At 38.8% G+C, this 15,320-nt stretch overlaps 1 protein-coding gene across 1 annotated transcript in view; it reads right to left on the bottom strand.

Moving 5' to 3' along the window:
• The window catches only part of LOC128656394 (dynein light chain Tctex-type protein 2B-like), a 42,716-nt gene extending 39,958 nt beyond the window's left edge, over positions 1–2,758 (bottom strand). Inside the window, exon 1 of the mRNA XM_053710272.1 lies at positions 2,695–2,758. Coding sequence (XP_053566247.1) covers positions 2,695–2,753 — 59 coding nt within the window. The 5' untranslated portion in view covers positions 2,754–2,758. The remainder of the gene's footprint in view (positions 1–2,694) is intronic.
• Between the last annotated feature and the right edge of the window lie 12,562 nt (positions 2,759–15,320).

Below are 15,320 nucleotides of genomic sequence, written 5' to 3'. Positions count from 1 at the left end.
CAACAAAGAATAACAAGAAAATGAAAAAAAAGTGGCACGACTTAAATGCACAATTAGTGCTGCTGATTTGATCAGCAGCGATTTCTGCTGTGCACCAGCAGTGCTCTGTGGTTCCAGAGCAATTTTTTTAATGTGTGTCTTGCCCCTTTACGCTAGTCTTAAAATTACATGCCCTAACAAATTAGAGCATGCAGATTTTGGACTATAATTGTCCCTTTAATGTCAGCTCAAACAATATCAGTTACATTTCTAACAATTTTTTAACAAAAAAAAATAATATATTTATATAGCAATTTTTTAAAATAACTCAAAGCTAGCAGGGACAAGCCTCCCCCCACCACCAAGACAGACAGTTCATCTTACACATCTGATCCTGCAGCCCCTTTAGAATCATTAGGCATAATAAAAACATATGTTGTAAGGAACTACAAATTACAGCCCACAGTAGCGCTGCAGGAAGGCCTACAGAATAATAAACCAGCACTGCCGCCCTGCAGTCGCTACTGTGGGTTGTAATGTGCAGCTCCTCACTACACATGTTGTCCATATCCCAGAAGGGGAAGAAGGGAGATGTAGAAGAGCTTGATGCGAGAACGAACAAGCACATAGAGCAACGGCGGTGGACGGGTGAAGTCTTCGGCCCATCTCGCCCGTTAAAGAGTTCCGGCACTGCAACTTCTTACTGCTGTTCCCAGCGGTACCGTAGTAGTGTCCCTACACATGGCCCTGTTAAGCCTGGTGACGCCCTCACAGCTCTACACACCCGTCATAGCCGCTGTAAGCGAGCCACGTGACTGGGGTCTCTGCCTATACCGGGTCGACATCACAGCCCGCGAGTTTGCCCCCATTCCCACTCCTTGCAGCGGAATTGAAGTCACTGCCACGCCCCTTCTCGCATGTGAGCCGCAGCGGAGCCCTCCTGTAAGTCATAGGGGACATCATAGTGGGACCGGGGTTAAAAATTGGCATACTCCCGCGATTTTAAATCACGCTGATTTAAAAATTGCGGATTACTCTATTATTTTACTTCTTTTTTTTAACCCAGTGCATTAGATACACTTTCACTTCTACAGCAGTACTGCTTATTGTATGGAGCAAATTGCACAGATGAAAGAAGAGATATTTAATTTGTGTAATATTCTATGTTAATAGGAGATGCTTGTCCTGAAAAATGTGTAAGGGCCACATTTTTATCTTCTGTTTAGTGTTACTACACGCTATCCAAAATAGCAATAATCATTAAAAGAGAAGATGGAACGCAAAACATTTTGTTATATATGTGAAGAATAAGCAGTTAAAGGGATACTAAATCCCAATTTTTTTCTTTCATGATTCAGATAGAGCATGCAATTTTAATAAACTTTCTAAGTTACCCTTCTTATCAATTTTTCTTTGTTCTCTTTGTATCTTTATTTGAAAAAGCAGGAATGTAAAGCTTAAGGGCTAGATTTATTAAAGCTGAGGCGTATAGGGGAGCGTATACGCGCCCCTGTACACCTCAGCTCGGCCTGTGGCGGGGCGAAAATACCCGCAAGGTATTTGGCATTGCACACGAGCGCAATTTTGCGCTCGCGTGCATTCCCGCCCCCTGCCTGCGCACAGCCAATCGCGCGCGGGGCAGGAGCCGTCATCTCTCGCTCTGACTAGACCGAGAAGATTGAATTTCGCCAGATTAGAGGTGGCGAAGAGGCTCAGGAAGCAGCGGGTCTGGTGACCGCTGCTTGATAAATGACGGCGAGCAAGTTCTTTAGAGAACTTGCTGCCGTAGAGGCTTAATAAATCTAGCCCTAAGAGCAGAGCCCATTTTTGGTTCAGTACCTGGTGTGCACTTGCTAAGTGGTAGCTGCACATATATACCTCTTGTCATTGGTTCACCCAATGTGTTTCAGCTAACTTCCTGTAATACATTGCGTGCTCCTTTACAAAGAATACCAAAGGATAATGAAGCAAATTGCTAATTGAAGTAAACTGAAAAGTTGTTTAAAATTGGTATGCTCTAGAGTCTAGCTGAATCATGAAAGAAAATGTTGGGATTTCATATCCCTTTAAACACAAAGAAAATAATAATAATAATAATAATTAGTAGAAACTGTTTAAGTAGAAACTAACAAGAAGTGGGACTCCTACTGCCCTCTAGCTGATAGGGAACAACTCTCGTGTACAAAAATATGTTTATTCTGCACAGAGCTTTTTTTCTTTCAAATAACAAAGCCATTGTATTTTGAAGCCATCTCTTGTAGATGGAAATACTTGGATAATATATTTTTAAAGCTTCCAATGCTGCTGACTATAAAGAAATCTAGGCTGAGATAAACATAGGTAAATTAGTGTTTCCGTGTGGGAACCTGCTCGATCTAGCATACCTTGAATACCTACTGAATACCATTGTCAAGCTGAAGTATTTCTATCGCACAAATATTTAGCTAGATAGATCAAGTTTGTGAGAAAAAAAAAATATTTAACTGATTGATTCCCAATATGTCAAAACAGCGTTCAGTTTGCCGAGACTGGTGCTGACCATTCACTAATTAACGCAGATTATGCTGAACTGTATAATATCTGTGACCCAAATTGACTTCAGAATGAAATTATCGTCCCCATAGGGTTACCGTGCTGCTACCCTATAACTAACTGACACTGTTGACGGCAAACAGAAAACACCCGCTTACTAACTTATACAACTGCATTACTGACTTGTGCTGGAAGTTGGGCCGTATAGTATACGTGTTCTCTGAAGCTTCGGTGTCCATCATAGCGACCACGGGAAGAAAGAACACAGCTGTCTAAGCGTCCTGACTTGCTACTACAGCAACCACAACATCCTGTTCTGTACGTCACACTTCCGGTGACTACAGTGTCAGCCATATTTCTTTAGGGGAAAGTGTATCGTAGGCGTAACAGTATGACTTGAATACAAATGTGTATACATTATCGTGTGTAAAATGCAAACGTATACATTATATCAATATAATATTTTAATCCTAACTTTTTTTCAAATCAAATCATCAAATATCTAGGTTAAAAAACTTGAGTAAAACTGCAGTGTCCACTAATTGGGAACGTTCTTTTGACTCGTTCAGGGGCATCATCAAACGTGATGAACTACTAATACAGTGCTTTCCAAACTGTGTGTCGGGACACACTAGTGTGTCGGCAGCAGTGTGTAGGTGTGTCCCTGCTTCAGCACAAATTTTTTTTAAATTACATTATTTTTTTTTATTGTTTTTTGGTTTCTGACTTTCCACCTGCCTGCTACACATATCACATAGTTGACACGTGATTGATACCTAGTGGGTAACAGATCATCCTAACCAATTCGCACAGCTCAGTGGGAACTGAAACTATTACCATTGGCGGATTTGGCGGCACATTGGCTCCTGACTGCACGTGTAGTTTCCTTAATTGGCTCGTGACTGCAAGTGTAGCCAGTGAGTGGGACAGCAGTGTGTTTGCAGTGCGGGCAGTAGTCAGTCGGACTCACAGAGCTCTGAGGGTGGCAGCTTAAACGCTGAGCTGAAGTCAGAAGTCAGTGTGATTTTTTTTGCGACTAGCTCCCAGTAGTGCATTGCTGCTTCTGCTCTTGATATATGGATAGGAAGTGGAAGCTTAAAAATGCTTGATGATGAAATGCGAGTGTCTTTATCTTATATTAAACCAAATATTCTGAAACTGTGTTCATCCCATCAACCTCATACATCCCATTAAAATAGTAAGTAGCTATTGGTGTTATTAAACTTTTTTTTAATTCTTGCACATACATACTGTTACTTGTAAATGCATTTTGTTATTATATAATTTATGTATGTGTCCGTATCTTTTAAAACAAGTTAGTTTAACCTCCTTTTTGCTAGTACAACTGAATTACTGTGTCGCGAAATGATGTAGGTTTAAAAAGTGTGTCACCAACATGAAAAGTTTGGAAAGCTCTGTACTAATATATCCAAATTAGAATTGATTGATGTGGTAGTTTGTATGTTTATCTTTAAAGCTTTTAGTTGAGTATGTCTGAGGATCAATTAAATGAATCGTGATCTCTGTGCAATAAACAAACAGTACAAGAATTCAACAATTTGTGAATTGTACTGTTTATTGTTCTTATTATTAAAGTGTGTGCACGTTTATCAATATGATCAATAGGATACCTGGCACCTTCTGCTTCCATTTTAATGGGACAGTATACACACATTTTCAAATAACTAATTGTAATATACACTACTATAAAGAAGAATATGCACCAATACTGATCTAAAAATCCAGTATATAAAACCATTTAAAAACTTACTTAGAAACTCCCAGTTTAGCAAATTTGACAAGGTTAGGCGGAGACACCCATTGAAAGAGGCTGAGAAAGAAGGAAGAGCAGACACCCTCCTCCCCTTCATATGAAAATACCCTTTACACAAACAGGAGCAAGCAGGAATCTGTAGACTTGAGTCTACATTTGACACTTTGAGGCTTGGTCATGAGTCTGAAAATCAGCACAGTTATTACAAAGTAAGCAAAACTTTACAAAGTTAAAAACACTCCTATATGGGCTTTATAAATCGATCATCTACAAAACATGTATGCAAAGAAAAATCTAATGTACAATGTTCCTTTAAATGCTGACACCTTGCAGTAGTGGCAAGGCCAGGTCAGCCAAGCATATAGTCCATAATATGGTCACAGGGGTAATAATAAAGAATCTGACAAGCCCTTCCTGGTTGTGCTTTGAACACTCCCCAATGCATGGATTTGGACACTGCAGTCCAGGAAAACAAAGGACATAAAGAAGGGCCAGCTGAACATTGTTCCAAAAATCGGACAATTGGTTCCTGGGTATTTTTCAAGAAGAGGGGTATGTTGTAATTTGAACCCTATACGGACAAGGATATTTTGCAAGTTAGAGACTAAAGTTAAACATTAATATACATTACTGTTTTTCAAACCTGTCTTTAGGGACACATTTTGAAGATATCTAAACTGAAGCACAGGTGAAGTAATCAGCTGATTAGTAAACATGGTTATTTTACCTGCTCTCTTCCAAAGTAATCCTGAAAACCTGGCCAATCTTTAAAGCCCAGGACCATGTGACTTATATACAGGTCTAGACAGTTCATAAGAAGCAAAAATTCACATTGGTTGCCAGGTGTCCAGTATTCAACCAGACAGTCCTTTATTTTAGCAAGCTGTACAGTAAAATATATACAAATATACAGGACAAACTATGGCATATGTGTGTTACTGGCAGACAAGGGGATAAAATGACCGCTCAGCTGTGAAAAACACAATTTATGTAACAATTTAAATGAAAAATTTCTTTCATGGCGGCAAGAGTCCACAAGCTGTTATGTATGGATATACATTCCTACCTGGAGGAGGTAAAGTTTCCCAAACTTCAAAAGCCTATAAATACCTCACCCACCTCACACATACCTCAGCTTATTGTATAGCCAAGTGGTGAAGTGTTTAAGGAGTAAAATAAATGAAATAAATTAATTTATCAGGTAAGTTCTTACATAAATTATGTTTTCTTTCATAAAGGTGGTGAGAGTCCATGAGCTGTTACATATGGGATATAATACCCAAGATGTGGAAGTCCATGAGTAACAATAAAGCAAGGGATAAAATAAAAAGTTTTTTTGCTGATAAATTAAATCCAAAAATAAAGTCTTATACGACAAAAAAAACACTCAAAATATAGGCACCATTATCAAATTAAAACAACCACCTGAAGTTTCTACCAAAAGCTGCTTCTCAAGAGGCAAATACATCAAAATGGTCAAATTTGGTAATTGTAGGCAAAGAAGACCAAGTGGCTGCCTTGTAAATTTGATCAACTGAAGCCTCATTCTTGAAATGCCCAAGATGTGGCAACTGATCTAGTAGAATGAGCTGCAATTCTCTGGCCCGCCCACTTCCAAATAAGCTTTGTGAATCAGAAGTTTCAACCAAGAGGCTAAAGAAATAGCTTTCTGACCTTTCTTGGAACCAGAAAAAAGAACAAACAGACTAGAAGTCTTTCTGAAATCTTTAGTAGCTTCAACATAATATTCCAAAGCTCTAACAACATCCAAAGAATGTAAAGTTCTTTCAGTATCATTCTTAGGTTTAGGACACAAAAGAGGGAACGATAATTTCCCTATTAATGTTGTGATAGGTAACAACCTTAGGTAAAACTTTGAAAGAAGTCCGCAAAACTGCTTTATCTTGATGGAAAATCAGATAAGGAGACTGACAAGAGAGAGCAGACAATTCAGAAACTCTTCTGGCAGAAGAGATAGCCAAAAGAAACAATACTTAACAAAAAAGTAGTTTAATGTTCAAAGAATGCATAGGCTCAAAAGCAGGAGCCTGTAAGATATTTAACACCAGACAAGGACTCCAAGGAGGAGAAATAGATTTAAAGGAATAGTCTGGTCAAAATTAAACTTTCATGATTCAGATAGAGCATGCAATTTTAAGCAACTTTCTAATTTACTCCTATTAATTTTTCATTGTTCTCTTGGTATCTTTATTTGAAAAAGCAAGAATGTAAGCATAGGAGCCGGCACATTTTTGGTTCAGACCTGGGTAGCACTTTATGATTGGTGTCTAAATGTAGCCAACCTATCAGCAAGTGCTACCCAGGTACTGAACCAAAAATGGGCTGGCCCCTAAGCTTGCCTTCAAATAAACATACCAAGAGAACGAAGAAAAATTGATAATAGGAATAAATTAGAAAGTTGCTTAAAATGGCATGCTCTATCTGATTCATGAAAGTTTAATTTTGACTAGACTATACCTTTTAATAACAGGTTTAATACGAGTTAAAGCCTGAACAAAACAATGAATGTCTGGAAGATAAGCAATTGTTCTGTGAAACATCACAGAAAGAGCATAGATTTGTCCTTTCAAGGTACTGGCAGACAAACCTTTATCCAAACTATCCTGAAGAATTCTAGGAATTCTAAATGAGTGCCAGGAGTAATCATAGAACACCATAAAATATAAGTTTTCCCACCTTTGTGATAGATCTTTCTTGAAACAGGTTTTTGTGCTGAATCATGGTGTTTAATCACGGAGTCAGAGAAACCTCTGTGACTGAGAACTAGGCATTCAATTTCCATGCCATTAAGTTCAGAGACTTTAGATCTTGATGAAAGAAGGGACCTCTAGACAGAAGGTCTGGTCTTAGAGGAAGAGGCCATGGCGGGCAACTGGACATTCAAAATAGATCTGCACACCAAATCCTGTAAGGCTACGCAGTGGCTATCAAAATTACATAGGACTGTTCCATTTTGATCCTGGATATTACTCTGGGAAGCAGAACTAGAGGAGGAAATATGTAAGCATACTGGTAAGACCAAGGAACTGCTAGAGCATCCAACACCTCCGCCTGAGGATCCCTGGACCTTGCAAGGTACCTGGGAAGTTTCTTCTTCAAATAAGAGGCCATCGGATCTATTTCTGGAAGACCCCATATATGAACTATCCAAAAGAACACATCTTGGTGGAGAGACCACTCCCCCGGATGTAGGGACTGACGACTGAGTTAATCTGCCTCTCAGTTGTCCACACCTGGGATGGAACCGCAGTGATGAGGCAGGAATTAGAATCCTCCCAAGAAAGTATTCAAGATATTTCCATCATGGCTAAGGAACTATGAGTTCCTCCTTGATGATTGACATATGCCACTGTGTGTTTATTGTCTGTCTGGAAATAAATATAAGGCTTGTTCCTCAATAGAGGCCAAACTTGAAGAGCCCTGAATAGAGCACAGAGTTCTAAGATATTGATTGGAAACCTTGCTTCCCGAGGATTCCAAACTCCTTGTGCTGTCAGAGACCAGGTAGGACAAGCAAAGGAAGCCACCTGAAGAATAGAGTGGTGGTTTAACCACCAAGCCAGAGAAAGTCGTGTATTAGGATCCAAGAATATCAGTTGTGATATTTGAGTATAGTCCTTGCACCATTGGCGCAGCATGCAAAGTTGAAGAGGCCTCAAATGAAAACGAGCAAAAGCGATCGCGTACGATTCTGCAATCACGAGGCCTAGTACATCCATGCACATAGTCACTGAAGGAAATTATAGAGACTGAAGGCTTAGACAATCTGAAACCAATTTCATTTGTCTCTGTTTTGTCAGGGAAAGAGTCATGGACATTGAGTCTATTTGGAAACCCAAATAGGTGACTTTTGACTGAGGAATCAAGAAATGATTTGGTAAATTGATCCTCCAACCATGTTTTCGAAGAAACGACAACAGTTGTTTCATGTGAGATTCTTCTAAATGAAAAGATTGAGTTAGTACCATGATATCATCCAAATAAAAAAACACTGCAACACCCTACGCTCTGATTATAGATAGAAGGGCACGAGAACCTTTGAAAATATTCCTGGATCTGTTGCTAGGCCAAAAGGGAGAGAAACAAATTGGTAATGCTTTTCCAGAAAAGAGAACCTCAGAAATTAATAATGTTCTGGATGAATTGGGATGTAAAGCTAAGCATCCTGTAAGTCTATTGTGGACATAAAGTGACCTTGCTGAACAAAAGGCAGAATAGTCTTATAATTTCCATCTTTAAAGTTGGAATTCTCACAAACTTGTTTAGTGTTTTGAGATCCAAAATTGGTCTGAAAGAATTCTCTCTTTTGGTACAATGAAGAGATTGGAGTAAAAACCCATCCCCTGTTCTTGTAAAAGAAATGGGACAATCATTCCCATGAGTTCCAGGTCTGAAACATATTTTAGAAAAGCCTGGGCTTTTATCGGATGTTTTGGAATATGAGTTACAAAAAAATCTTGCCATAGGAGGTCTTATTCGAAATCCAATTCGATATTCTGGCTCCATGGATTTTGGACAGATCTTAACCAAAATTCTTGAAAAAGTTTTAGTCTGCCCCTACCAGAAGAACTGGGTTGGGGGCTGCACCTTCATGCTGTCTTAGGGACTGGATTCGGTTTCTTGTATTGTTTGGATTTATTCCAATTTGAAGAGGGCTTCAGTTAGAGCCAGAGGCTTTAAGAGAGGGTGTAGTTTTCTGTTTTTTGTCCAGATTCACATCCAATCGGCCGCTAGCAGCGGGTGTCAATCAGCCCGATCATATAGGATCAGGTGAATTGCAGACCGCAGCCTCAGAGACAGCGGACCAGTTATGAGCTGCGGTCTTTAGACCGCTGCTTTATAATTGCTGTTTCGGCCGAGCCTGAAGGCTCCCACGGAAACAGGGGCATCAAGCTCCATTCAGAGCTTGATAATTTGGCCCTGTAGTCTTGAGGAAGAAAAACTCCCTTACCTCCAGTATTAGTGGAAATAATGGAATCTAATTGAGAACCAAATAGATTCTCACCTTGAAAAGAAGGAGACAGTAATCTCATTTTAGATACTATATCAGCATTCCAAGATTTAAGCCATAAGGCTCTTCTGGAAAGAATAGCTAAAGAGATAGTTTTGATGTTGATTTTCATAATATCAAATACTGCATCGCAAATAAAATTATTCGCCTGTTGAAGAAAATTAGGAATGTTAGAACATTCAGGATCTGAAGATAACTGCTGAACAAGAATAGATAACCAAAAATTAGAGGCAGCAGCTACATCCGCTATAGATATGGCTGGTCTCAGAACATACAAATGTCCAAACAGAGTCAAGCACACCAGTACCACAATAATTAAGGGGTAACTCCCGAAACGTGAGCATTTTTTGGTGCCAATAAACTTAATTAACTTCAGTGCTGCTGCTTTAATATGATTTTTTGGTATAAGAACATAACCAGTATGTAAATATGCCCTCCTAAGATAATATTCAAGTTTCCTATCTAAAGGATCTTTGAAAGAAGTGCTATCTTCCAAAGGAATAGTAATACGTTTAGCTAGAGAAGAAATGGCCCCATCGACCTTGGGGATCGTTTCCTAAAGCTCTAAACTAGCAGTAGGTAGAGGATACAATTTTTTTAAACCTTAAAGAAGGGTTAAAAAAGGTACCTGATTTAGACCATTCATTTGCAATCATATCAGGAACATGAAAAATCTCAGGGAGATTAACCACACTACTACTGAAGTTAGATGATTACAGGGTTTATCTTCAGAAGGTTTAGTTTCTTCAATCCCTAAATTGACTAAGACTTCTTTTAAAAAAGAACGATAATACTCAATTCTAAATAAAAAATAATTATATGATTCTGTATCGGATGAGGTAGCCTCAGAATCAGAGGAATCCTCATCATAAGAAGATACTTCAGTATTTATTTACTCAGTACATATATTACTTGTAGACTGTAAAATATGGGCTGACCTCTTTCGTTTATTTGAAGGTGGTAGCACAGTCAGGGTTTTCTCAATGGCAGTAGCAATATTTTTTTTCATTGCTGGGGTACGCCATCTGCATCCTTCTGTGAAAGTGAAACAGTTGATGCATTTGAAACCATAGAAACATCATCAGTACGCAATAAAAATTCTATACATGAGTCACACAAATTAGCTAAAGAAGCTACTTCAGAAGTTTTCAAAAAAGCACACTTAGGTTCGATAGAAAGGTGTTCAACAGACTCCGGTCCTATGGTTACTTTAGGGACAGGTGCAGGCTGCTCTATTTTGTCAAAGAAACAAAAAATTGTAAATAAGCAATAATGTCAAATAATTTAATCGCCTTTATAAGCTTTAAGGTATGGAAAAGTTTGCTATAGAAAAAACCTTTAAAAACAAAAAATTTCTGAGCACTTATGAGAGAACGACAAGAAGCTTATATAAAGCCCTTAATAAAAATGAGGACGCATGGAGATGGAAAGCCGAGTCTTTTAAACATATTTTTGGCGCAAAATTTGAGCGCAAAAAAACGTGTGAAAAACTGTGCATCAGTGACATCATATTGGAAACTGTAAAACACGAGGGTGCGCTTGCTCGAGAGCTCAGTCCCATGTGTCTGTTAAAAAGGTATGACCCTGATTTGTAAAAAGAACCGTACCAAATATTAACAAGCCCTTAATAAGCAAACTTTCCCAAAGCTTTATAAGGCACATTTATGAATAAAAAGAGAATAACTAATACTTACCTTTGATTTGTAGACACTTGCCCACTGAAAGCAGACAGCCGTACTGAAACATATCAGCAGAGGTAATGGAATAGGAGTATAATGTCTATCTGTAAAGGGAGGCAGAAGATGAATTCCTGTGACTGAATTTGCAGAGAGCCTTTGAAGAGATTTTCCCAGAGGCAAAAACTTGGAGTCATGAGGCAATACTCCCTTCACATTCCTCAGACAAGCATTGTACTCTGAGGGGAAATGCTCTGAAGCACCTCTCACTGAAGAATCAAGCACATTATGCTTCAACCACCTCCTAAGGAGGCAACGTTTTAAACTGAGGTATGTGTGAGATGGGTGGGGTATTTATAGTCTTTTGAGGTTTTGGAATCTTTGCCTCCTCCTGGTAGGAATGTATATCCCATACATAACAGCTAGTGGACTCTCGCCAACTTTATGAAAGAAAATATACATGGTGGGATCAAACATGGCCCTAAGTTTAAGCTTTTGGGGGGGACATTGTGTGACTCCAGCTAATACCCATGCTCAGTCACCTATAAGTTGTGCAGTATTTTTATGGAGCACAGCTAATTGAAAACTAATTGGAAGCTTGTAGGCCTCTAAGAATGACACCGCATGTAAACTGCCATGCCAATCTATTTAAAGGGACAGTAAAGTCAAATTTAAACATTCATGATTTACTTTTATTATTAAAATTGCTTTGTTCACTTGGCCATTTTTTGTTAAAGAGTAAGCCTAGGTAGGCAGATAGGAGCTTAGGAACTTGCATGTGTCTTTAGCAGTCCATGGCAGCAGTGTTTATAACAATGTATAACACTACAATAATCAATGTTGAAAACAAAGCTGGCAGATGGCTAAATACATATACAATCCCCTGAGCTCATTGAGGATTTCTCTTTAACCCCTTAGTGACCAGACCATTTTTCAATTTTCTTACCGTTAAGGACCAGGGCTGTTTTTACATTTCTGCGGTGTTTGTGCTTAGCTGTAATTTTCCTCTTACTCATTTACTGTACCCACACATATTATATACAGTTTTTCTCGCCATTAAATGAACTTTCTAAAGATACCATTATTTCCATCATATCATATAATTTACTATAAAAAAAATATAAAATATGATGAAAAAATAGAAAAAAAATAATTTTTTCTAAGTTTGACCCCCAAAATCTGTTACGCATCTACAACCACCAAAAAACACCATGCTAAATAGTTTCTAAATTTTGACCTGAGTTTAGAAATACCCAATGTTTACCCCCTTAACCCTTTACAGGACTGGGCATTTCAGACTAAGGGGCCGATTTAAGTAGCTGCGAATACAGCTGTTTCCGTGCAAGCCTTTAGGCTCACCAGAAACATAAGTTACGAAGCAATGGTCTTAATATATATATATACACACTATCTGATTAAAATGATTCATATACATTTAAATAAAAAAACATTTTTATAAGGGTTGATAGGTATATGGTATATGACAAGGTGTTTGACTGAAAAGGGAGCTAGTGTATGTATGTATATATATTTCTGCAAAAATCAGATGTATGTTGGAATAAATAGAACATATTCTGCTATGTGCAAAACATTGGATTATGAAATATGCAATATTATCTTCTTAAATTGCGCCTTTAAATAACCGCGTGTTTGCGAGACTTGTGTTTTTTTTTCAACTTCTTCAGCTCCATTGAAGTCTATGGAGAATGCGATTTTGCATTCATGACTTCTCAAAATCTACTTGTTACAGTAACTTTGCAAAAGTGGGTCACAAACTTTTTACTTTCAACTCGTAATACGAGCACGAATCTCTTAGCGCGCTCCACTCATAATCTAGCCCATGGTAAAAGAGAGACAGCTGTGGCTTGCCCTCAGCTCTTTGCCCCCTTCCACAGAATCACAGAACTAACTTTTTATTATAAGAATGTGAATAATATATTAACAAACAGCTACTTTCCTGCCAGTTGTTTAAAAACACAATTTTAAATACTTATAATGAAGTTAGTTTCTCATAGCCCATTTGTGGGCGCGTAATAATTAATCTGCCATTACAAGTGGCTGGTTATTGCTACCGCGAGCTTGAGGTAGCAATTAGCGCTTATAAAATTAACAAGACATCAGATCTCTGGTTAATTTTATAAATGTGCCCCAAATGCGCCCAAAATACAGTGTAGTGTATTTTATTAAAAAGTCTGTCCTGGGAGGCCAAAAAGTGAGCGGTACACCCTAAACCGTCAAGATTTCTACCGCATTTGAAAGTCAGTAGTTATGAGTTTTACGCTACAAAGCTGTAACATAAAACTCATAACTAAAGTGCTAAAAAGTACACTAACACCCATAAACTACCTATTAACCCCTAAACCGAGGCCCTCCCGCATCGCAAACACTAAAATACATTTTTTAACCCCTAATCTGCCGCTCTGGACACCGCCTCCACCTACATTATATTTATTAACCCCTAATCTGCTGCCCCCAACATTGCCGACACCTACATTATATTTATTAACCCCTAATCTGCCGCCCCCAATGTCACCGCAACGTTCCTACACTTATTAACCCCTAATATGCCGTCCCGACATTGCCGCCACTATAATAAACATATTAACCCCATAACCACCGCACTCCCGCCTCACAAACATTAGTTTATTATTATTAACCCCTAATCTGCCGTCCCTAACATCGCCGCAACCTACCTACATTTATTAACCCCTAATCTGCCGCCCCCAACGTCGCCGCCACTATATTAAAGTTATTAACCTCTAAACCTAAGTCTAACCCTAACACCCCCTAACAAATATAGTTTAAATAAATCTAAATAAATATTGATATCATTAACTAAATAATTCCTATTTAAAACTAAATACTTACCTATAAAATAAACCCTAAGCTAGCTACAATATAACTAATAGTTACATTGGCCTCTAGTTATTAAGGTCTGTCGGACCTGATCCGACAGTGCGGATCAGGTCCGACAGACCTGCTGAATACGGCGAGCAATAAGCTCGCCGTATTCAGCATTGCACCAGCAGCTCACAAGAGCTGCTGGTGCAACGCTGCCCCCTGCAGACTCGCGGCCATGTCTCAGAGCAGGCGGACAGGTTATGGAGCAGCGGTCTTTGTGACCGCTGCTTCATAACTGCTGTTTCTGGCGAGTCTGAAGACTCGCCAGAAACAGGGGCCATCAAGCTCCATACGGAGCTTGTTAAATAGAGCCCATTGTATCTAGCTTAGGGTTTATTTTTATTTTACAGGCAAGTTTGTATTTATTTTAACTAGGTAGAATAGTTATTAAATAGTTATTAACTATTTAATAACTACCTAGCTAAAATAAATACAAAAGTACCTGTAAAATAAAACATAACCTAAGATACACTAACACCTAACACTACACTATAATTAAATAAATGAACTAAATTAAATACTATTAAATAAATAAAATTAAATTATCTAAAGTACAAAAAACAAGCAAACACTAAATTACAGAAAATAATAAACAAATTACAGATATTTAAACTAATTACACCTAATCGAATAGCCCTATTAAAATAAAAAAGCCCCCCAAAATAAAAAACCCTAGCCTAAACTAAACTACCAATAGCCCTTAAAAGGGCCTTTTGCGGGGCATTTCCCCAAAGTAATCACCTCTTTTACCTGTAAAAAATAATAATACAAACAACCTCCCCGACAGTAACTAAAAAAACTAAGCCCCCATTGCCCTGAAAAGGGCAGTTAGCTTTTGCAGCCCAAACCCTAACCTAAACCCCCCCCACCCAATACACCCTTAAAAAAACCTAACACTAACCCCCTGAAGATCGACTTACCGGGAGACGTCTTCATCCAAGCCAGGCGAAGTAGTCCTCCAGACGGGCAGAAGTCTTCATCCAGACGGCATCTTCTATCTTCATCCATCCGGCACGGAGAGGCTCCATCTTCAAGACATCCGACGCGGAGCATCCTCTTCTTCCGACGGACTAACGAAACAGCCAATAGAATTGGATCAGCCAATAGGATTGAACTTCAATCCTATTGGATGATTGCATCAGCCAATAGGATTTTTTCTACCTTAATTCCGATTGGCTGATAGAATTCTATCAGCCAATCGGAATCTAAGGGACGCCATCTTGGATGACGTCACTTAAAGGTACCTTCATTCGTCGTTAGTCCATCGGAAGAAGAGGATGCTCCGCGTCGGATGTCTTGAAGATGGAGCTGCTCCGCGCCGGATGAAGATAGAACATGCCATCTGGATGAAGACTTCTGCCCGTCTGGAGGACCATTTCTGCCCAGCTTGGATGAAGACTTCTGCCGGTCTGGAGGACCACTTCTG

This window comes from Bombina bombina, chromosome 4 (assembly GCF_027579735.1).
Source record: "Bombina bombina isolate aBomBom1 chromosome 4, aBomBom1.pri, whole genome shotgun sequence".
NCBI lineage: Eukaryota > Metazoa > Chordata > Amphibia > Anura > Bombinatoridae > Bombina > Bombina bombina.
Note: the sequence above shows the minus strand (reverse complement) of the source record. Positions and strands in the feature narration are given on the sequence as shown.